This window comes from Agelaius phoeniceus, chromosome 29 (assembly GCF_051311805.1).
Source record: "Agelaius phoeniceus isolate bAgePho1 chromosome 29, bAgePho1.hap1, whole genome shotgun sequence".
Taxonomy (NCBI): domain Eukaryota; kingdom Metazoa; phylum Chordata; class Aves; order Passeriformes; family Icteridae; genus Agelaius; species Agelaius phoeniceus.
Genome location: NC_135293.1, coordinates 5528229 through 5550651, shown reverse-complemented (window position 1 = coordinate 5550651; position 22423 = coordinate 5528229). Strand labels below are relative to the sequence as shown.

Here is a 22423-nt window from a genome sequence, read left to right as displayed (position 1 = left end):
GCAGAGGGACAGAGATGCAGCCTGTTCTGTCAGTCTGCAGTCACCTCCAGCTCCAGGGGCTCTGTTCCCAGCACACTGTGGAGAAGCACCAGCTGTGCTGGTGTGAGTCACAACACATGCACACAGGTGCACACACATTTCCTACTGCTCTAATGGGAAAAGAGGCACGATCACATTCACAGTCCCAGTAGGGACTGACAGAGAGAAAAGGATTGGGATTCACAAGGAAAGTAATTTTTTGAGACCTTCTTCTGAACTAAAAAAGCTTTTCAGTAGATCTGAATCTATGAAAATTCATCAGCTCCTGGAGCTTTTTGTTCAGATGGACACTCTTAGGAGGGTCAGGGCTGATATCAATGGCCATTGTGAAGAAACAGCTGTGCCAGACCCAAAAATGATGCCATGAAAGTCAGCAGAGCCCAGACAGCTGAATGACAACACTACCACCAGGAAACCACCAAGGGTTTTTTGGCAGAACTGCCCTAGTCCTCCCCACCCCTCCATGCAGGGTTATGGGAGAGATGCTGAATACAAGAGCTTGGTCCCATATTGTGGAAGCCCCTGGTCCTTACCTGTAGCCTTTCCCAGAGTGACCATCTGTGCTTCTTTCAGCCACACAGGCACCAGTCCTAACACCCACACCCTCACAGCTACACTTTGGTTAACCCAGACCTTGGCAAAGGTGTGGCTGCAGCCTCTGCCATTTGCCTCCAAGCCTGGGTTCAGCCACACGTGCTGGGCAGAACCAGCCTGGGCCAGCTGGTGCCACAGCTCAGGCAGGTCCTGGCTTGGCATCCCTGGTGTGGGGTGAAGCCACCACCCTGGTGGCCAGCTGAGGCTGCAGAAGTACTTTGCTCCAAGTGATCTGCTCTTGGATGCAGATGGGATTTACATGGGGTGTGAACATCAACCAGCCTAGGTGAGTTCTCTGACCATGGCCTCATATTTGAGTCCCATGTAGTTTCTGCAGAAAACAATGAATATTAGAAACAAGGGCTGTCCCTTGGGTTTGATTCTTCTCAGTAACCAGAACTTAAAGCCAGAGGAGTCTGATCCCTGCAGGGAACAATGCCATCCCTCTTGTTCAAAGGCTGCTGGTGAGTCTCAGCCTGGAAATATCTCTGAGCTCACACAGTTTTGTGTTCCAGCACCACATTCAGGCAGCCCCAGGGCTGTATTTCTTTGGTGATGCTGGGTTGTTTGTAGTCTCCTCACTCTTCCACAGCTCAGCCCTCGTGCTGGGGTGGCAGCAGTCACGTGGGGGTCTGGAACCCACAGAGCTGCAGTGACATCACTTTCCCAAGCTCATGTTTCCTCAACTCCTCCTTTGTTGTTTTTTTCCCTTTGCAGGGAGGAAGCTAGAATTGCTGCCTGGAGGTGGGTGACATTTTTGTCAGATGTCCAAGAGCAGAAGTGAGGGACCTGGATGTGGGCCCATCATGGAACTCTGAGCCGGGATGCAGGGCATGAGCTCCACAGCCCAGGTGGGCACTGCTGGGACCTGGTTCATTGCCCCAGACTTCGCCTTTCCTGACCTGGACAGAGAAGGTAAAGCCACACTGTGCAGGGCACCAAAGCGATTTCTTCTCCAAGCAGTCCGTGAATCGGCAAGAGCCGTGCTATTCCAGACCTGCTTTGGAGACCAACTGAGGGCGTGAAATCACCAAGTTCATTACCACAGGATGCTGGGGAGGCCAAGTATGCAAATGAATTGGAGAGGGACGAGGTCTGTCAGTGGAGGTAGATTCATTAGAGCTATTAAGGTACTTCCGTCCGGATGCAAACCCTTTCCCAGGAAGTCCCCAAACTGCCTGCCAGCAGCTGGGAGGGACGTCGGGAAGCACATCTTGTTTCTCCTGCTCTTCCCGTGAGTAGTGTTACAGAAGTGCCAGATATGGAAAAATACCCGTGAAGTTCAGAGCTGAAAAGGAAGGAAAAAGAAGCAAAAATCTTTGCTGAGGGTTTCAGCGCTGAAAAGGTCCGCAGCAGTTAGTGAGGGCAAGCTCCAAGGTGGGGAATGGCCGGGGTCCTTACAGGATGGGGGAGAGCCCAGAGCTCGCGGCTCAGCGAGCAGCACGGGAAGCAGGCGGGGAAGAAAGCTGGCAAGAAAAGGAGACAGACAGCCGCTGCTGGGACAGGGAGGGCTGCCAGGAACCCAGCGGGGCCAGGCCCGGGGAGCCCAGCCAGGCCCAGAGGCACATTGCTCCCGGCCGCGGGTGGGACGAGGGCAAGAAGTGCGAGGGTGGCTGTGCTGGGGGAGCACGGTGGTGCAGGAGCTGGACCCCAGCCACCCGCCAGCTGCGAGGCTGAGCTCAGGGCAGAGGGTACCCCAGCATCGGGGCGAAGTGAGCAGGAGATCCCCCTTTCTGTAGGGTGACCATCCCCGACGTGGACAGGTTAGGGAGAATCCCGTCCTCAGGGTGACTGCAGTAGGAGCACCCCATCCCCAGGGTAATCAGGACAGGGGCCCTGGGGGTGACAGGGTAGGGGACACCCCTCCCCCCAGGTGACAGGAACGGGGCACATCGCACCCCAGGCGGCCCCGGGGACAGCGATGTCCCCTCCCCAGGCGGAGAGGGAGCTGGCGGGGATGCCGGGGGCGAGCGGCCGGGGGCGGTTCCCGTCCCGTCGGGCCCGGGGCCGGTCCCCGCCCGCCCCCGCCCCGCCCCGGCCGCTCCCGCTCCCGCTCCCGCCCGCCCTCGGCCCGGGGCTGCGGCGGGCAGCGCTGCCGGGCGCCGCGGAGCAGCCCGAGAGTCCCGGGCCCGGGGCTGTGTCCAGGCTGCAGCCCAGGAGCCCGGCGGCACGGTGAGGGACAGCGGGGACCGGGCGGGACGGGACCGGCCGGGCGGGCCCGGCGGCGGCGGGGCGCGGGCTCGTCCCGGTGGCGGCCCCCGCAGGGCCCCGCAGCCGCCGCCGCCCGTGGCCCCGGACGGGCCGCGCTGGAGCCCTGCAGACGCGGCGGGAGCGCGGCGGGATGGGGCGGCCCCGGCATCCGCCGCCCCGGGGGCTCCGCCCCAGCGGCCCCGGCGGCGGGAGCGGGAGGGGAGTGGGCCGGGGCCGGGGCCCGGCTGGAACTGCTCCCCTCCGGTGGCGGCGGCGGGGAGACCCCGGCTCCCCGGGGCTGGGCACGGGCTGTCGCCCCGACGTGCGGGTGCCTGGAATGTGCTGCTGGCGCCCCGGGGCGCTGGGGATCCCCCAGGGGTGCCGGGAACCCCTCAGGTTGGGGATGCTGGTGGGAACTGCGGGGCTGGGGGCTCTGGGGACACCCTGGGGTCCTGGGGACCTCTTCAGGCTGGGTGTCCTGTGGGTTCCCCGGCGGTGGGACATGGCACCCCGGGCTGCTGCGGGCCCCTCTGGGGTGCTGAAGGGCACAGGAGTGCTCGGGGTGCTCTTGGAGCACATGGAGATCCCACCCCGGGATTGTGCACGGAGTTCTGGGTGTACCCCGGCTGTACCTGGGCTTCCCGCGTGTAAATTTAGTTTAATCTCTGAACCCCTCCTCACAGCAGGACAAGCCCAGGCCATCGCTGCTGATGCAGCCCCGAGGGAATCGGGAGGTGTTGGTGGAAGGTGCTGCTGGGCAGCAAGGAGAGGGGTTGATGTTCTCTAGTGAAGCTGTAGGGAGGCTATAGTGCTGTAGGTGTGAGGGGGCTGGTAGAGCTGATCCCCACGTGGGTAAGTTTGTGTGTGGACTCTACACCTGTTGTGTGTGAGCTCAGGGAGGTCCCTGAGGGGCTGGAGTGGGTGCAGAGCCTGGGCAGCCCCTTTGGCCTCCCAGCCAACTGGGCCATCGATGACGACAACTCCAGAAATAACAGTCCAACCCTGAAATTAGGCTGTTGAGATGATCATTTCCGTTTCTCTCCCTGTGTCAGCATTGTGCACCCACCCACCTGGATCCAGCTCCTCCAGGAGCAGCTCCAGCACAGACAGCTGGCCACAGTTGCCTGGGCAGAAAGGCACAGGCTCTGCCATACAGCCCCTGCAGCAGGGGACAGGGACACGAAGGTGGCCTGAGCCCTGGATACCTGCACCCAGCCACAGTGCTGGCAGGTAACACTGCAGGTGACAAGCACAGGTGGCAGCTGAGTGTGTGAGGAGCCTGAATCCTGGCAGGCTGCTGGCAGTGGAAGAAGCCATGTGCTTGCTCGGTGGTTTCCCCTTAACTTTGGAACAGCCTCAGTTCCAAACTTCAGGGCTTATCGCCTGCTCAGCTACGAGGGAAGCATGCCTGGCTGAGATAAATCAAGTTGTGCTGGCCAGGGCTGCTCTGGACTCTGTTCTTCCCACATTCCTCATGACCTCAGTATTTTGGCTCAGGAGGAGAGCCAGGGAGAGCCCTCTCTGTGTCCAGGCCTGGCCCCGTCAGTGGAGCAGCTTGGGCTGAGCTGCAGCAGGTGGTTGAACCGGGCTGAGGGCTGCTACAGCTGTGGCCCCGGGGAGGAAAAGGGCACAGAGGTCTCAAGCTTTAGGAATAGCTCTCCCAGACCTCTCCTCTGCCAGGCCAGGAGCTTGGGAACCCCAATGGGAAATTGCCCCATGAGGCCAGGGTCACACGGTGCTGCCTGCAGCTGGGGTTGGGGCACGAGGCCCGGGTGGTACCTGGGCTGTGCCAAGGTGCCCAGTCTTGCTCATCCCTGATATGACTTCTGATTGTAACCGAGCAGAGCAGCTCCAGTTTTGGCCCGATTTTTCCCATTGGTACAACAGCATTAGGGGAAAATACAGGTGTGAGCCCAGGGCAAAACATAGCCCTGCCTCTATGGGGGTTGTTGAGTGCCTGCGCATCCTCCTCCTCTCCCCCTCACTGCTAAGCCTCCCTACCAGTCCTTTGCTTGTACCATCCTGCTTTTCTGTTGAAACACCAGCGCTAGAAACAACATTAATTGCTTCCAGAGAGAGCTGGGATCATGTAAGGGCTCCCCACAGTGTGTGCATGTCCCCATGCCCTTCAGCAACCTGCACCAGTGCCCAAGGGAGCAGCTGAAGCTGCTGAAAATCAGCCTTTGGCACCAAAGTGGCTGGTATAATTGGCCCCAGCAAGACTTCAGCCTGGGTGGAGAGTGGCTGCCTGTGTGGTGCCATGGGTGTGGCAGCCAGGTCCAGCTGGTGCTGACAGTGGCTGGGCCAGAGGTGTGGGGGCTCAACCTGCTGCACACTGGGACCATCTGCCCCCACTTGTCCAGTCCAGGCCCACACATCTTCCCCAGCCCAGGGACAGTTTGCACAGCCCAAGGAACCTTGGGAGTTTTTGCTCCTTGCAGGAGGGTTTGAACGTCAATGGAGTCCCTGGGGCCACTTGGACATGGTTGGTAGCTGGCAGGTCCCATCACCATTTTTGGAGCTGGGTGAAGACAGAAACTTGTGCCCTGGTCCAGCCCATCCTATCAGACCAAAAGAAATGGGGTCTGGAAGCAGTGGGAGGATGTCCCCCACAGTTGGGATGCACTGCAGACATTGGCTGAAGGGGCCATAGGAGGTGGCAGGTGACAAGCAGACTGTCCCCAGCTCAGTGGAGGGGACACCAGTGCAGTGCTGGTGCAAAGGGCCCCTTTGCAGCTGGAGTGGTGTGGGAGGTCTCCAGGCCTTGGCAGAGGAGGCTTTTCCTGTCCCCAGGCAGGACAATACCCAGGCTGGGCGGCGGAAGGGAGCTGCCGGCCACTTCCCCCCGAGGAAACGCTCCCGCTGGCTCTGGCTCCTGTTGCTCTCTCTTCCTCTTTGATTTACAACGTGCGTGGAGCTCAGCGGGAAGTTTGTCCTGGCCCCAGCACTGTTTAATTACCTGCAGCAAGGGCCATGCAGAGGAGGAAACCAAACTCTTCCCAGGGTGGGAGGGATTAGAGGAGGTGGGGGATGTGTGGGCCCTCTTGGGCATGAAGCCAGCAGCTTGGGAATGGTGGATGCCAGCATGGAGAGGGATGTTACCAGGGAGGTGGAATGGGTGCCTGCTCAAAGGTGGGATGATTCCAAGGGAGGTAGAATTTGGGATGTGCATCGGCTGCGGGTGGGTTGGCAGAGGAGTGGGAGAGCCCCAGAATCTGTCCTAGTGGGAAGTGTTTTATCTCTGCCCAGTTGAACTCAGTGCCCAGCCCGAGCCTGGCCTGGTGCTGCCTCAGCTGCTCCACGGGGCCAGGGGGGCTGAGGGCTGGGGCATGGCTGCAGCACTGGTGTGAGGGGCAGACGAGGGTGTTTCTGTGCAGCCAAGGCCACATCCTGCGCCGTTCCCTGGGCAGCTCTGAGCCTCAGCTTCCCTGAGGGCTGTGCCCAAGCCACCCTTCCTCTGTGGCATTTCTCCTCCCCTGCTTTCTTCTGAAAATAGCCCAGTGCCAAATGCTTTGCCCACCAACAGCTGCTCAGCCCTATGGCCACCTGTGCCCCATGGGCACAGCCATCAGAACTCTGGTGCCATGCACAGCAGCAATGGGTGCTCCCAAGGTGCTATCGTCTCATCCTGCTCCTGCCAGGAGCACTTCACACCTGGGCCCCAGCATCCAGATGCTGCCAAATGTTGCAGCAGGTCCTAGCTCAGTGCTCACAGCTGGTTGCACCCCCAGCCATAAGCTCACTTCTGGACCACAGCCGTATCCTCTTGGCCCTCCTCCAGTGTGTCCGTGCCTGGCTCCTGGGAAAACCAGGCTCCCATTTCATTCCCCTCTGCCTTATCCCATGTTATGGACAGGGGAAAGCAGTCAGGTCCCTTCTGGGGGTCATTGGCCCCTCAGGAGACTCCTGAGGCCTTGTGGGGCACCCTGGGTGGCAGGAATGGGCATCACACCCAGCACTGACAGGTGCTGGCTGCTCCCTGCCATCACGTCCCTTTGCCAAAGCATCGTTTCCCTTTATCCAAAGCAAACTTTGCACTGAGTATTGCACCTATACAGGTTCAGCCTCTTTTCTTTCCTGGCCTGCTCCCACTGTATGGCCAAGCTCCAACTCGTGACCCTCGGAGCTGGCAGCATGGCCATCCCAGCTGAGCTGTGGAGCATTCCTTAAATGTACAAACAATCCTGGCATCACAGGCAGCACCGCACTCGCCCAGCCACCAGCTCCAGCGTCAGCCCTGGGCTGGGGGAGGCCAGGGGACTTGGCAGATGGCAGGGGGCAGCCACAGGATTCTCCCCAGGTGGGGGTCAGGGCTGTGTGGCTGCCTGGGGCTCACCAGCCCTGTGGTTACAGGGTTTGGCTGGACATGGTCTCGTTGCAGGTTGATGGTCTTCTGGTCAGCAGCATTCCGGGAAGAAGATGGCTCAGCCAGCACCCCTGAACCAGAACCTACCAGGTAAAGAGACCAGGGTTGTTACCAGGTAATGACAGTGGAAGGGGTGCAAGGGGGGTGGCAGGGGTGAGCTGTCCCATCCCATCCCAGTGGAGTTCCTCACTCCAGCACCAACCCTGACATGGACTGTGTGCCCTGTGATACCCTATGGCACTGAGGGTGCTGGAGACAGACACATTGCACATCATGGAGGAGATGGGTCTGGAGGCTGTAAATTCCAGTGTAACCCAGTTAGAAAAGCCATCCTGTCTCCACTAACCATCCCTTCTCCTCTTGCAGATCTTGGGGGCCCGTTCTTGTATCGGGACCAGGACGATGGAGAGAAGAGCTCATATTCTGTGGAAACCCCTTATGGCTTCCTGCTGGACCTTGATTTCCTGAAATATGTTGATGATATAGAAAGTGGCCAAACACTCAAGAAAGTGCCACTGCCTCGCAGGGTGAAAGGGTCCCGTGCACCGCCCAGCACACTGCGCAGCCCCAGCAGCCACACCAGCGCCTGGACCTCCACCGAGTCCCTCACCTCCACGGCCAGCGAGGAGGGCAGGACTGCACTGTTGCTGTCCCCGCACGGGCGAGCACCCCTGGAGCCTGCGGGCAAGCCAACCTCCCACCCTATCTCACCGCCACCAGTGCGGCTGCTCCCACCTCCCACCCGCAAGTGCCTCGTGCCAAACCCACGGGTGGAGAAAACCTTGCTGGAGACAAGCAGGAGGCTGGAGCAGGAGCAGGGCCGTTTGCAGGATATTGGTGGTCCCTCCCATGTTGGCCTGCCGAGTGCCCTGGGCCAACCACCCCACTGGGTGCCAGTGGGCGCCGAGGGCCAGGCGGGTTGGGGCCGGGTGAGCCCTGGCAGCTCAGGGCGCAGCACTCCTGCTGCAGGGCTCGGCACGGCCCCGCTGCAGCACGTGCGGGAGCAGATGGCTGCAGCCCTGCGGCAGCTCCGGGACCTGGAGGAGCAGGTGAAAACCATCCCACTCCTGCAGATGCAGATCTGCGAGTTGAAGAGGGAGAAGGCAAAGTTGCTGGAGAAGCTGTCGGCAGAGCCTGGCGAGGCATTGTATCACCCCTCTGGCTCTGAGGCAGGGACAGGGGGTGAGGAGGGGCCCCATACAGGGCCAGAGAGTGAAGCAGAGCCAGTGAAGGGGCGAACGAGCAAAATTGCAGAGCTGAGGAAGCTGACAGAGAAGCTGGCTGTGCCAGAGCGGAACGTCAGGGCTTGGCCAGGCAAGAGCCCCAGGGTGGCTGAGAGGCCGTGCCGCTCTGTGGCAGTGGGTGAGGATCGGGCCATGACAGATGCTGTGTTCTACTACCGGTCGCAGCAGGAGAGTGGGGACACGCCAGACAGCGGCACACAGGGACGCAGGGATGTGGCTGTCTGGGTGATAGAGTCCTCGCTGGGGCTGGCCACTGAGGCAGAGCGGGAGCTGGAGCTGCTGCAGCAGACGGTAGGGCACCAGAAGGAGGTAATCACCCTGATGGAGGGGCACCTGCAGGAGGCCACGCGGGAGCTGGAGGAGCTGCGGCTGGAGGTGTGTGCCCGCCGGCCCCGCGGGCAGGTGGACAAGGAGGTGATGGCCGTGCCGCAGGTTGCCGAGGCACTGGTGGAGGCTGTGGTAGTGACACAGAGCCGGGCAGCTGGTGACCCCCCAAAGACAGCGGAGGCAGGTGTGGAGTGCTGCCCCCCAACCTCCTGTGTTGCCGTGGGCTGCCGCCCTGACAGGCGGGACGTGGCAGTCGGACCCGATTCAGCTGCCAGCTGCGATGACAAGGGCAGCCAGACAGATGTGGGCAGCATTGTCTTGGCAGGAGAGGAGGAGCCTGGTGCAGGTGAGGTGATGGAGCCTGGCCTGGGTGATGGCCTGAGCAGCCCCTCGGTGCTGGGTGCAGGAGCAACGGCAGGGATGTGCCCAGAGAGCAAAGGCCCTGGGCCAGCTGTGCTGGAGACAACAGACAGCAACTGGGACCCAGCCCCAGCACAGGACAGTGGAGCTGCCCCAAGCCCTGCAGCCGGTGGGTGTCACCAGGGATGATGCCAGGGTCTGGGTTGGAATGTTCCTGCAGGAAGGGAGAGGATGGCCTTGTTGGGGACAATGCCTGCAGGGCCAATGCTACCCATGCTCCAGCAGTTGCCCATGTCCCTTCCATGCCCGCATGGAGGTCTGGTGGGTTTGGGATGCTTGGCTAGCTCCAGGAGAGACTGTTGACATGAGCATGTAGTGACAGGACAAGGGGGAGTGGTATCAAAATGGCAGTAGGTTTAGATCAGATATTAGGAAAAATTCCTTACTATGAAGTGGTGATGCCCTGGCACAGGTTACTTAGAGAAGTTGTGGATGTCCCATCCCTGGAAATGTTTAAGGCCAGGTTGGATGGAGCTCTGAGCAACCTGGTCTAATGGAAGGTGTCCCTGACCATGGCAGTGGAGTTGAAATGAGATGATCTTTAAGGTCCCCTCTAACCCAGACCATTCCATGATTCTAAAATTCTATGATTCTTGCTCACTGGCTCTTGGCATCCATCTGTTTCCCTGTAGGAGCCCTGAAGTCCATCATGAAGAAGCGGGATGGTCCTCCCCGGAGCAAGGCAGAGGGCAGCAAGAAGAGCCTGCAGTTTGTGGGAGTGCTGAACGGGGAGTACGTGTTCAGGGGCTCCTGCCACCCCCATGAGCCCATCCTGGTCCCCTGCATCCCTGTCCTGGGCTAGGGCCAGTGGCAGGGCCTGAAGGGGGCCAGACTGGTGCTGTGTTGCCACTGAGCATCCTCCCTCTGTGCAGGTATGAGAGCACATCCAGTGAGGAGGATGAAGAAGGCAACAGCTCCTCTGAGAAGGCTTCGGCTGACAGCTCCAACAGTTCAGAGCAGGGAGACACCGAAACCTCAGAAGAGGAGGCTGGAGAAGGCACGTGTGAGCCCAGACTGGAGTGCAAGGGGACTGATGTGACCCTGCTGGAGCCCCCTGAGGTGAAGGAAAAGTAAGTGCCAGTGGAGAAGGCTCCCTGCTCCCTGGTCAGCTGGGAGCCATGGCACTGGCCCTGCCAGGTCGGGCCATCTGCCCCAATTTCAGTGCTGCCAGTGGGAAAAACCCATTCAGCTGCAGAGACCATCAGGAACAATCCTTCCAGTTTCTTGGGTCTGCTAAGGAAAGGATGAGAGGCCCCAAATGCTTCTTTGCTGCAGAAAATAATTCAGAGGAGGACAAAAAAACCAACAGCCTTCAATAGCATTTTTCAACAAAAGGAAAAAATGTGGCCCAAGAATGGGTGAATCGTGCCTGAGCACATCCATATAATGCTCTGTTCTATGGCAGTTTGCAGAGGCTGAAGCAGCCAGGGTGCAGCCACCGGGCTGGAGGTTGCACTCTGGGGACCTTGTGGGGAGTTACAGGCACTGTGGAGCTCACAGGTTTGGTGGGGTGATGCAGCCCCACACCAGGGACATCCTCATGCTCTCCACAGGTTCGAGCTTAGCCCCAGAATGAGGGAGGCCTGCCTCATTGTCAAGACCCACCTGGGCCATCCAAGTGCTGCCAAGAGCAAAGAGGTGGTGAGTGGAGCGCTGGGGTGGGATGGCTTGCCCAGCCCCTGCCAACATCCCCCAGAGCTGGCCCTACTCAGAGAGGGGCCAGCAAAGCCTGGCTCAGCACCTTCACCCAAAATACAGCCCTTTGCTCCAGGTTTTGTCCAGAAACCCCAAAACCCATGTGGACTCAGCTCAGGCTATGCCCAGCATGGGTTTGGGCAGTTCAGGGTCCTGCCTTCACCCACCCCCTCTGGAGCAGGGATTCTGCTCCCTGCCACCTGGGCTGGCAGCAGGGGGTGGGTGCCAGGGTGCGAGGCCATGCAGAGGCTTAGGGGGAGCTCTGTGCCCACAGCTCGCCAGCAGCAGCCTGGTCCTTCAGGAGTGGTTCCGTCTGTCCAGCCAAAAGTCGTCCATCCCTGACACAGTTGCCAACCACCTCCTGGCCTTTGCCGAGGTCTCACCGGTTCTCCTGGCCCACGTGGTGAACCTGGCAGACGGGAATGGCAACACAGCCCTGCACTACAGCGTCTCCCACTCCAACTTCCACATCGTGTGGCTGCTGCTGGATACGGGTCAGTGCCCCCCAGCCCCAGAAACATGTCCTGGCCCTGTCAGCACAGGGGAAAGGCATTGGCAGCAGAGGGCGAGGAGAGCTACCCTGGGCTGTGTCTGCTCATAGCTGTGGGGGTCAGAAGTCACCCCAGCCTGTTTGGGAGCCCAGATTTCATGGGGGAGATCCATCAACAGTTCTGTGCCTGTGGGAAGGTTCACAGCACCCTGGGCAAGACTGGGGGGGGGAGCCAGGCACGTGGCTTGGTCCATGTCTCCCACCAGCCCTGCAGCATCCTGAGCCCCCTCTGCCCACTCCTACAGGTATCTGTAACGTGGACCACCAGAACAAAGCTGGGTACACCGCCCTGATGCTGGCAGCACTGGCAGCTGTTGAGCAGGAGGAGGACATGAATGTGGTCAGGAAGCTTTTCAGCATGGGCAATGTCAACGCCAAGGCCAGCCAGGTTGGTGCAGTCTGAGGGCCACCACATCTTGATCCTCCCACCCCCAGGCAGATGCCAGAGCGACGCTCACCTCTTCTGAGGGCAGGACAATGGTTCCAAAACCTGGAGGTGTCAGTGCATGGGGAGGGCATCACCTTAGGAGCTCCTCCTGCCTGGCAGCAGGGCTGTCCCAGCAGTGGTCCTGTGGTGTGGGGACAAGTGGGTAGCACAGAGGGGTGGGGGTGGCCTGGCAGTGTCCCTTCCTTGCAGGCTGGCCAGACGGCGCTGATGCTGGCTGTCAGCCACGGCCGGCAGGAGATGGTGGAAGCCCTGCTGGCCTGCGGGGCCGATGTGAACCTGCAGGACGAGGAGGGCTCCACGGCGCTGATGTGTGCCTGCGAGCACGGCCGCCTGGAGACCGTGAAGCTGCTGCTGGCTCAGCCCACCTGCGACGTCTCCATCGTGGACAGTGTAAGGTTCTGCCACTGGGCCTGGGCAGCCCCTGTCCCCAAAGCCCTTTCTGCATGCTCTCCTTACTTTCTAGGATGGTAACAATGCTGTTGCCATCGCGCTGGAGGCCGGTCACAGTGACATCGCTGCGCTCCTCCACGCCCACCTCAACAGCACGAAGGCACAGGTACCCGTGAGTACCACACTGCTCCCCACGGGAGGGGAGAGGGCTGAGACACAGACAGGTGTCTCCAAGAAGAGGCTGCAGGAGCAAGAGCAGAGCGGTTCAGGTGCCACGTGCTCAGAACAGCCCTGCTGGCCCTGACCAGGAGTCACGGGAGGGGTCTCAGGCGACTGCTCTCTTTGCAGCAGGGGACTTCACCAACAGCCACAAAGAGCCCTGGGAGTCCGAAGAAACCAAATTAGAGTGACCTTGGGATCCAGCCAGGGGCCACCATCAGCACTGGGCTGGGATTCACATCTCCCCACCTGCCACCTCTCTGTGCCAAACCGCTCTCTGCAGCTTTAGTCCTGTCACAAGCACCATCCCTGGGCCTCCCTCACCGTCTCCTCCACTGGATGCAGCCCACACGTGGCCACCTCACCACCAAGGGACTGGAGCCAAGTGACCTCGGGGCAGGACATGCAGGGAGCAGAAGCCACCCCATCCCCTCTGCTCCCTGCCACAACCACTGGAGCTGTGCCACCTCTGAGCCCTCAGCAAGGAGGAACAGCTGAGAACCAACCCAGCAGAAACATCACCTAGTTTGTGCTCTGGCAGCTCTGAGAAGGCAGCAGTGCCAGTGACATGGAGCCAGGAGGGCAAGCGACGGGTCCTGGCCCCAGCAGGGACACTGTGCTCTGCAGACACATCCTATACAGCAATGGGAGAGGGAATGCTGCCTTGGACAGGGGCTGGGAGTATTTCCAGACTCAAATACTTACCCTTCTTTTCTAGCATTTCCTTTCCTGGCTGAAATCTGATTTTTTTCCTCTTTTCAAGCACGTGCATACAAAGCAAAAAAATTATATTGCTTGGCCAAGGGATGAAGTTCAACATGAAATCACTTGGGATTTGATTTGCTCAATGGGAGCAAAACCTGAGCAGTTAGGGTTGCAGCCAAGTGACAAAAGGGGCTGAGGATGCATTTGGGGACTAAATCTGCCTATCTTGTAACCCACAAGTGGAGCAGGTCCTTCTCCGAAGGAAGAGAGACCAATTACCTCCTAAACATTTCCCTAATTAGCCAGTCCCACAGACTGTGCAGACAGCCAGAGCCTACAGCAAAGTCCCTCTCTGCCCACTTTCCATCCCAAAAGGAAGAGCAGCTGAAGAGAACACCAGGAAAAACACATGGGCCAGAAGAGCTCAGAGCACACACGTGGAGGCTGCAAAGGAGAACATGTATGTCAGAGAACGTGCCTGTGCAAGTGTGTGAGCACCATGAGGGGTGGAAACAGTGTAAGGACAAGGACCAGAAGAAGGGTTTTGCATGGCAATGCAGCTCTGCTCTGAGCTCTTCACAAAGGTAGAGTGCTGTGGCCCCCATCCCTGCTCTTTGGCCCAGCCTCCCCACTTCTGCCCCTGCCTGACTTGCTCTGAGCTGGGGAGCCCCACAGCCCTCCCCAGAAACTTGCTCTCAGCTTTGCACTGGAGTTCATATACAGCGCTTGCTGCCACTCCCTAATACACTACTCTGTTTACCGGTATTCTAATACTGATGTTTATTTTTAAGATATAAATAAAATTTAAAGTTATTTTGAAATATTACAGTGACATCTGCAGTCTCCTGCCTTCTTGTCTGGCTCACAACAAACCCTGCAAGAGCTGCAGCAGAGGCACAGCCCCTGACCTGAGCAGGTGACCCCACATTTCAAGTCATTCACTGCAACTTTATGCACTGGCTACATCCCTGTCTGGTTTTCTTCCTGCTGGAGTGTCCCAGCAGCTGCAGCAGTGTCTTTGCCCATTTCTTTCTGCAGCCCTGCACCACCCCTGGTTCTCTGTGTTGCTGATATTACACTGCATCCTTAAAGGGCATTCACCAGACCAAGTGTGAAGATGCAAATTGTCTCCCACCTCAGGTGGGCAGGGACCAGGCTGACCCCACAGGGATATTCCAAAGCTCTCTAAGCCACTCTGTCCCAGTGACCCAGCACTGAGGGCTGGCAGGGGCCAGAGCCAACACTCTTGGGTCACTGGTGAAGCTGAAGTGGGGGAATGAACAGCAGCCACAAAACTGAACTCTGAGAGGACTTCAGGCACCCCCCCAGTTCTGAGCTCTGGTGCATCACATGAGCCAGGGAGCAGAGCCTTGTGCTAATTCTCTGAAACTGAAACCCTCAAAGAATCACAAACTACATCAAGCAACAGCACAAACACAAGGGCTTTCTCCATGGCACAAACTCCTCACCTCATGTTGCCCATGAGCTGCCCAGGGCACAACTAGAACTGGCAGCAGGGACAAATCCCACAAACACTCTAATATTAGCCCTATAACAATCCCCAGTACCTGCTCCAGTTCAACATGATGCACATCTGTCCCAGCAGTGCTCTGCTCAGCTTTAGGACACCCAAATCCTCGGTCACACCTGCCACTGAACTGCTTCAGTCAAGCTCAGGACTCTGTAGACAAAACTCCCATCAGAGACCAAACATGAGAGGCTGCAGATCTGACTGCCCAAACACACCACAAACCTGGACCACTCTATAAGCAGATAAAAAATGCCAAGCCTTAAAAACCTGCCCTTGAACCAGCAGTTTTAAGGCTCATTCTAAACTTTTCAGCCCTACTTTTGATTTATGTAATATCCTAAAACAACACATCTTGCTAACTGACTTTGTAGTGGAAGGGAAAGCCAAAGAAAGTGAGATTCAGTAGTCAACAGGGGTGACAAGCACTTGCTGTGGATGACTGCCAGGAAGGACAACAAGTAGGTGTTATTTATGGCAGCATTCACTGAGCAGTTTACTGAGAACAGACAGACAGAAGCAGCAGGCTGTTGCTTTGAAAGCTGGTACCAAGCTTGACTTTCAACTTGCGATTTAATTCCACTGAGGTCCAGTAAGCTTCTAATGCCACTCCAGCATCACATACAGAAAATTGTTTACCAGGAAAGTCAGGATTAAGACTACTGTAATCAAAACAGAATTATTTTTGTTGTGACAGGTCAATAAAGGTGCAATAACAGTGATATTACAATGCAGACACTCTATGTAACCCCAGTAACAAGCAGGGCATGTTGCTACTGAACCCGAGGAAAGCAGCAGGTGCTCAGGTATGAGACAAACCAGAGTTGTCGGGTGGCGCTTGATGAGTGAAACCCGGGCAAGGGGCTACTGGAAAAACCCTTTATTGCAGTGACCCGGTCGCCACGCTCCTCCCCACGCGCGCCCACGGCCGAACGAGCTGCGCCAGGCTCCATCCCCGACGAACGATCGGCAGCAGGGGGGCGGCTCCAGCTCAGCGCAGCCGCCGGGCCTCGCGCTCCGACTCCAGCAGGGTGAGAACGTCGCCCTCGCGCACCGGCCCCTTCACGTTGCGGATGATGGAGCGGCTCGTGTCGTCCATGAACTCCACACGCACCTGCGGGGCGGGCCCGCGTCAGCCTGGCCAGGCCCGGCCCGCGGCACCGCGCCCGCCCGGCCCCGCCCGCTCACCTGAGTGCACTGCCCCTGAGAGCCGGTCCGGCCCAGCACCTTGGTGACCTGCGGGGACAGAGCGGAGAGTCAGCGCGGTGTCGCGGCCCGGCGCGGCCGCCGCGGCCCCCTGGCCCCGTACCCACCCTGGCCAGCTTGATGGGCTGCACGCGGCTCGTGTCCATGGCGGCTCCGGGGCGCGGAAAGGGGCGGCTAACCCCCGCGTCCCCTTATATAGCCCCGAGTCTCGCGAGACCCAGCGTTCCCCGCGCGCGCTCCCGGCGCCCCCCGCGCCCCTGCCCTTCACCGCGGCCAAGATGGCGACGGCGACTCGTCTGATCCAGCGGCTCCGCAACTTCCTGGCGGGGGTAAGAACAGCCCCGGGCTCGGGGCTCCTCTGCCCCGCGGGACTCTGCGCTGCGCCTCTGGCTCCGCGGAGCCTCCGGCGCAGGGCGGCAGCTCCGCCTGAGCTGCTCTGGCCTTGCCTTGCAGCGGGATCTCCAGGCGAAGCTGCAGCTGCGCTACGAGGAGATCTCTAAGAGGTGCCGGGGCCGGGCCGGGCCGGGCGGCGAGCGGGGCGCTGGGCCGCCCCCACCCCGGGCCCACCGCTGACGCTCGGGTCGTTCTCTGCCTAGGACCCAGCCGCCGCCGCGTCTCCCAGTGGGCCCCAGCCACAAGCTCGCCGATAACTATTACTGCAGCCGCGACGGGCGCCGGGAGTCGCTGCCGCCCGTGGTGGTGGCGACGGCGCAGAGAACCCTGCCCGCGGGGGCACAGGCCCGCAGGTAGGTCTGATGCGGGCGGAGCAGCGTCAGCCTTGGTCCTGATTTGTACCAGGAACACAGAACGCGCCCAGCGGCAGTGGGAAGTTATCCAGATTGGCAGAAGACTGTGGAACAGATTGTTTGAGTTTATATTTCCTTGCAAATAAGTGAGGCGGGAGGGAGTTCACTCTGCTTTGGCAGTACCCCACCTGCATCATCTGTGTCCAGCTCTGGGGCCTCCAAGAACGGACCCATTGCAATGAGTCCAAAGGAAGCCACAAAGATCCTCTGAGGGCTGGAGCCCCTCTGCTCTGGAGCCAGCCTGGCACAACTGGGGGTGCTCACCTGGACAAGAGAAGGCTCCAGGGACACCTGAGAGCCCCTGGCAGGGCCTGAAGGGGCTCCAGGAGAGCTGCAGAGGGACTGGGGACAAGGCCTGCAGGGACAGGAGCCAGGCAATGGCTCCCACTGCCAGAGGGCAGGGCTGGATGGGATCTTGGCAATCAGGAATTATTCCCTGGCAGGGTGGGCAGGCCCTGGCACAGGGTGCCCAGAGCAGCTGGGGCTGCCCCTGCATCCCTGGAAGTATTCAAGGTTGGATGGAACTTGAAGCCATACGGGATGGTGGAAGGTGTCTCTGCCCATGGCAGGGGCTAGAACAAGATGGGCTTTAAAGTCCCACTCAATCCAAACCATTCTAGGACTCTGATTAACAAACACCTCCAGCACTACTTTGCAGCTTGAACTTTTGATGAAATGCAAGTGTGATTTCCAGAGTGTTGCTAAAGCCTCTTCTCTCTCTTCCTTTCTCTACCACAGTTCAGATGCTGCAGTGACAACAACAGGGAAGAAACCAGTGACACCAGGACCACCACTGAGGAAGTGGGAAATTTCCAGGGACGAGCCGTACTTGTGAGCAGGGAGTGAGCTGAGGCTGCATGATGGGCACAGGTGGTTCCAGAGCCGCTCTGATGGGGAGGCTGTGCTGGATGTGGTTCTAAGCTGCTGGAGGGTGCTGATGTCTGATTAATAAATGTATATAAAGCTGTGATTATTACCCCCCCTCATTCTGTGTATTTTATTTGATTTATTCAAGTTACTGCCTTTTAATACCAGTGTATTTGGTTGGAATAGTGACACGGGACAGGAGCGTTTGTAAGCTGTAGTCAGTCAATGAAGAGCAGAGCTGAGTAAAGCACAGCCTCGCTCACAGGGCTCCCTCTGGGTCCAGGTTCTGCGAGAAAAGTTCAGCGCCGTGGGGCAGCGGCCCCCACCGCCAGTGCCGCTGTCCTGCCGTGACCGCCCCCTGCTCTGTCCGGCAGAGCACTGTCCGGCCCTCCGCGGGGACAGCGGGTTACTGCCGGCCGCGGTGCTGAGGGACTTCCAGGGAGCTGCGGGAGGGCCCGGCTGTTGCTTGAGCTGGGAAGGGGCTGGGCTGGCACGGGCGCAGTGCGGGCCAGTGGCGGTGCTGCGGCGCCGGTGCTGCGGGGCCGTTCCGGTGCCGGTGCTGCGGGGCCGTTCCGGTGCTGCGGCAACGCCGCTCGGCATGGTCGGGCCCCGCCCCCGTCACGTGACCCCGCCCCGAAGGGCACCCGAGGTGGGAGGGCTTCCTCAAGGGCGCGCGCCCACGCCCCGCCCTCACGAGCACCCCATTGGTGGAAGTCGGGGTGGAGCGCACGCGCTTTTCCTGCCCCTTGCGTTTGTAGCGGCGCGGCGACCCCAGCGAGTCCCTCCGGTGCGGGCCCGCGGCATGGCTGGTCCGCGACTGCTGCCGCCAGGCCTCCCGGTGCTGCTGCTGCTGCTGGCGCAGCCGGTGCTGCCTCTCCCTGCAGGCGACGGTGAGCTGGGGGAGCGGCCGGGCGGGCGGTGCCCATTGGCTCCCCGCGCACGCCCTTCGCTCTCATTGGTTGGAGCCCTCGTGCGCCCGGCGCGCGGGCTCCCCTGGTTGCGGGGCGCGGGGGGGCTCTCCCCGCCGGGCCCCCCCCGCCTCCCCTCAGGCTCGCGTTCCCCGCAGCCGCCCCGTCCCACTGCGGCCCGGACCAGTTCCAGTGCACGCCCGGCGACCCCTGCTTCCCCCTGGGCTGGCGCTGCGACGGCCACCCCGACTGTGATGACGGCGAAGACGAGTGGAGCTGCGGGACCGCGACCGCGGCGGAGCCGAGTCCCGGCGGCCCCGCGGTGACCCTGCCGAGGAGCTCGGCGGTGCCGCCCACCGGCAGCGCAGGTACGGGCCCCGGGGTGGGGGGGGGGCCGGCAAGCCGGACCGAAGCCTTTGTTCCCCGCCGTCTCTGGCCGATCCGGGCAGCTGCGGTCACCGCGGGTCACTGTGAGTGGAGGAAGCGCTGTGGGGGACGCGAACCTTCAGCTTCCTTTGGAACGGCAGTGACGCCCCTCAGGGCTCCCTCGGGAAGGGCCTTTGAAGTACATCCTTCCTTCTTCCAGAACATGCAATTCCCAGCAGCTCCTTCGAGAAGACACTGGAATCTGTCCACCTCCCGAGCTCCTCTGACCTCTGGGGAATGGGCAGGCTGAAGGGAAGAGGATGAGGAGGAAGTCTGGGCCATCAGGGCTGGCCAGGAGCTGCAGACACAGTGTCTGGGCTTGTGTCCAGCTGTGTCTGCACCCCAGTACTGTCGGTACCAGAGCCCTGGAGCATCCTTTGGCAGACCCGTTGGCTGTCTGGGATGCTTGGGAAGGCATTTCTGGCTTCCCTCACCCAGGGGCTTCCGAGGCTGTGGAGAGGAGGGGGATTACTGCAGGTGTGAGAGACTGGGTTTGGGTTTGATGTCTGCACCTGTTCAATTGGCAGGTGAGGTGAAGAGTTGCATTTTGGTTGTACCTGTGGCTTCTCAGTGCCACGAGAACAGGCTGAGATGCTGCAGTTCCAGCTCCAGATGGGAAATTTCCCACCTTTCCCTGCTATGCATTTCCTGTAGAACTTTTTTCCTCCAGTAGCGGCAGATAAGGTTTTGCTTAAATTGAAAAAGGCCTTTTGGTGCTCTTGAGGTGAGCTGGGAACTCAGGCAGGTGTAGATTGAAGACTGCATTGAGTGCTGACCATAAGGTGAGTTGGAAGCCTCATGGACTTGTTTCTCTTTCCTCACAGAGCCTTCAGCTACGCCTGAGGCCTCTGTGCCATCGAGGAGTACATGGATCTTGATTGTTGCAGGTATGTGAGACTCAAGAGTGCTGCATGGTCTTGGACCTACCTACCTTGGGCTATAAATTGAGTATCCTGATGGGATCAATTCCAGACCTCTATCAGGAGCTGCTTTTGCTGCACTGGGAGGACTAAGGGAGGCCTGACACCACAGCTTAGCTATTGCTGTGCCTTGGGTGTGTTGTGTCCTTGGAAAGGGCATTCCATGCAATCTGGCACTAGCTTACCTCCTCTCTGTCTGTCCCTTGCCCTCGAGGAACGCTGCTTGTCTCTGCTTGTTGGCTCATGGTGTTGAGCAGCAGTGCCCTGTCCCAACACCAGAGCAGTGAGTGGGTTTCTGCTTGTGCACTCTCCTCTCTAGGGCTCCTGATTATCCTGGTGGTGGCAAGTTCTGTGGCTGTGTGGGGTCTGTCCAAAGCAAAACGCAGATCTGACACCTCCAGTCTTGAAAAAGCCTCCAGGGAACAGCTGATGCCTGGCAAGGGCCAGAAAGGCTCCTTGCCCTGAAGGGTAAGTGTTTTGCATCCCATGTGCTCCAAGTGCCCAAGGGAGAAATTTGTTCTTGACTTGTGTTTCTGGCTTCTAGAGCTTTCCCCTTGGAAGAGGGGTAGGTTTTCCCAGCTTCCCTGATGCTTGTCAACCAGGGGCATGGGGTTTTGGTCTGCCCTGCAGCAGCAGAACTCTCCCCTTTCCTCCCTGCTGCCAAGGACATGGAGCAGTCCTGCTGAGATACTGATCTTCTAGTGTGGGACTTTTTCCTCCACTTTGCATAAATTGAATTCAAACTAGGTTTCTTCCCAAAGGACTGTCAATAACCAGGTGTTTTTCTGGCTTTGTAACAGGGATCCTTATCCCAAGGTGATAAGGTGAGACTAGCCTGGTCTGTCTCTTGCTCACCACAGAGCCTGACTGAATTGGACATCAGCTCTCAAATCCTGTTTGTTACACTGGAATACCAAGAGGATGCTGCCTTTGTAAATGGGTCTTAGATTGTAGGACTGCCTTGGCTCCAGAAATAGCACCAGACCTTCCCTGGCACTGTCCATCAGCCCTCCCAAAGGTGTCAGAAATGCCTTCATTGTTCTGCATGACAGTTGTTACTGCTTATGCCCACCACTGTGGCCTTGGACTTGAAGATGTTTTTCTCCTTGAAATGCCATGTGCTCTTCAACTGTCTCCTTCCACTTCCAGCCAAGAGCCTTTTTTCATCTGTCCCATTCTTCCCCCTGGATTTTGTCAGGGAACAGGAACTTTCTCACCTATTTCCCAAGGCACTCACTGGCTGCACAGGTCAGACAAATACTCCATGTTTGCACTACTGTTTGATGCTGCTCAGTCCCCTGCACAAGAGGCTTTTACTCACAGTGCCACTGTGGGGGTGACAGTTGCTCTGGCTTTGCTGTGCAGTCACCTGAGCCCGTGTGGGGCAAGGAGCTCCTCAGCCCTGGGCTGGCAGCTCCTTTCACACTCCCTTCCACTACATCTCCATGCTTGGCAGAGCTGCTCTGCCCACCCCAGTGCTGAATGCTGCATGGGGCTTCTCTTAACACTCTTAATGGCATCTCCTGAAAACTGTTCTGACATGAGTGGTGTCCCTCGAGGGTCTGTACTGGGACCAGTGCTATTCCGTGTTTTCATCGGCGTGTAGAGTGAGATCAGGTGGACCCTCAGCCAGTCTGAGGGTGAGACCAGGCTGAGGAGTGCAGCTGGGGAGGGGGATGTCATCTGGAGGGACCTTCAGTTTGCACTTTTGTTAGGGCAAACCCTGGAGAAGAGATGGCTCCAGGGAGCCTTGTTGTGTCTTGTCCATGTCTAAAGGGGAATTGTAAGAAAGATGGAGAGGGGCTTTTCACCAAGGCCTGTAAGGACAAGGGGCAGCAGGTACAAACTGACAGAGGGTGGGCCTAGGTAGGACATGAAGGAGGGTTTTATGGTGAGGCCCTGGCTCAGGTTGCCCAGAGCAGCTGCAACTGCCTGGGACCAAGCTGGACAGGGCTCTGAGCGTCTTGATCTAGTGGAGGTGTCCCTGGAAGTTAAGTCATGTCTTTGGCCAGGGCTCCACGTGCCACACAGACAGTGTCTGACCCAAGGACTGAGTGCTGTGTATCTCTGAGAACTGACTGCAGGGGCAGATTAGTGCCCAGTGCCTCTGGTTCAGCATTGGCCACGTGTACCTCGCACGAGTGATCACTGAGTGCACCAAGCTGCTGCCTTGACTGCTGACCTCTGTGCCTTGAGGATGGGAACTTGGCTTGCCAAGCAGACACCAGTCATCAGCCTTGGAGTAGGAGTCTTCCACTCCTGGATAGTGTGTGAGTGCTGCCATACCCCAGGGGAGTAACTTCTATATGTGGTGTGGAGTCCTGAGTTATTCCAGGGCTGCTATTTTTAGTACCAAGGAGTCATTTGCAAGGGCACACACAACCTTCTGTTTCCATAGGGACAGACAGAGATAGCTGTGGTGACTGACACAGGAGAATAAAGAATGTAAAATTAACAAGTTCTGGAGTTTTTATTTTTCTTGGATATGTGCATTTGCATGGATTCTGTATTTGGGAAGCCAAGGGCTGTATAACCTTTGGATTGTCACATCCTGGGAAAGAGGACTTGGGGTGGG

The 22423-nt window shown here is 58.9% G+C and overlaps 4 protein-coding genes across 8 annotated transcripts; 3 read left to right on the top strand and 1 right to left on the bottom strand.

Moving 5' to 3' along the window:
- The first annotated feature begins 1763 nt into the window (after positions 1-1763).
- Positions 1764-14019, top strand: KANK3 (KN motif and ankyrin repeat domains 3). 5 transcript variants are annotated; one of them, XM_077191609.1, is made up of 11 exons: positions 2670-2805; positions 7205-7279; positions 7556-9289; positions 9813-9912; positions 10053-10250; positions 10734-10821; positions 11150-11369; positions 11671-11813; positions 12063-12263; positions 12337-12429; positions 12612-14019. In XM_077191609.1, exons 2-11 carry the CDS (start codon positions 7243-7245, stop codon positions 12666-12668), a joined length of 2871 nt encoding a protein of 956 aa, XP_077047724.1. In that variant the 5' UTR covers positions 2670-2805; positions 7205-7242; the 3' UTR covers positions 12669-14019. The 5 variants fall into 5 exon arrangements, with proteins under 5 accessions (XP_077047721.1, XP_077047724.1, XP_077047723.1 ...); XM_077191608.1 differs by having other exon boundaries at positions 12337-12435; positions 12615-14019; XM_077191607.1 differs by having other exon boundaries at positions 12337-12435.
- Positions 14020-15580: 1561 nt separating this feature from the next.
- Positions 15581-16171, bottom strand: RPS28 (ribosomal protein S28). The gene is made up of 3 exons (XM_054650075.2): positions 16029-16171; positions 15904-15951; positions 15581-15829 (listed from the first exon to the last, which is right to left on the bottom strand). The coding sequence occupies exons 1-3, from the start codon at positions 16065-16067 to the stop codon at positions 15707-15709; spliced, it is 210 nt and encodes a 69-aa protein (XP_054506050.1). The 5' UTR covers positions 16068-16171; the 3' UTR covers positions 15581-15706.
- On the top strand, positions 16139-17710 carry NDUFA7 (NADH:ubiquinone oxidoreductase subunit A7). Its single transcript, XM_054650076.2, has 4 exons — positions 16139-16250; positions 16375-16424; positions 16518-16667; positions 17466-17710. The coding sequence occupies exons 1-4, from the start codon at positions 16200-16202 to the stop codon at positions 17560-17562; spliced, it is 348 nt and encodes a 115-aa protein (XP_054506051.2). The 5' UTR covers positions 16139-16199; the 3' UTR covers positions 17563-17710.
- Positions 17711-17833: 123 nt separating this feature from the next.
- On the top strand, positions 17834-22308 carry CD320 (CD320 molecule). Its single transcript, XM_054650213.2, has 5 exons — positions 17834-18484; positions 18661-18870; positions 19753-19815; positions 20168-20316; positions 20649-22308. Exons 1-4 carry the CDS (start codon positions 18193-18195, stop codon positions 20311-20313), a joined length of 711 nt encoding a protein of 236 aa, XP_054506188.2. The 5' UTR covers positions 17834-18192; the 3' UTR covers positions 20314-20316; positions 20649-22308.
- Positions 22309-22423: the final 115 nt, after the last annotated feature.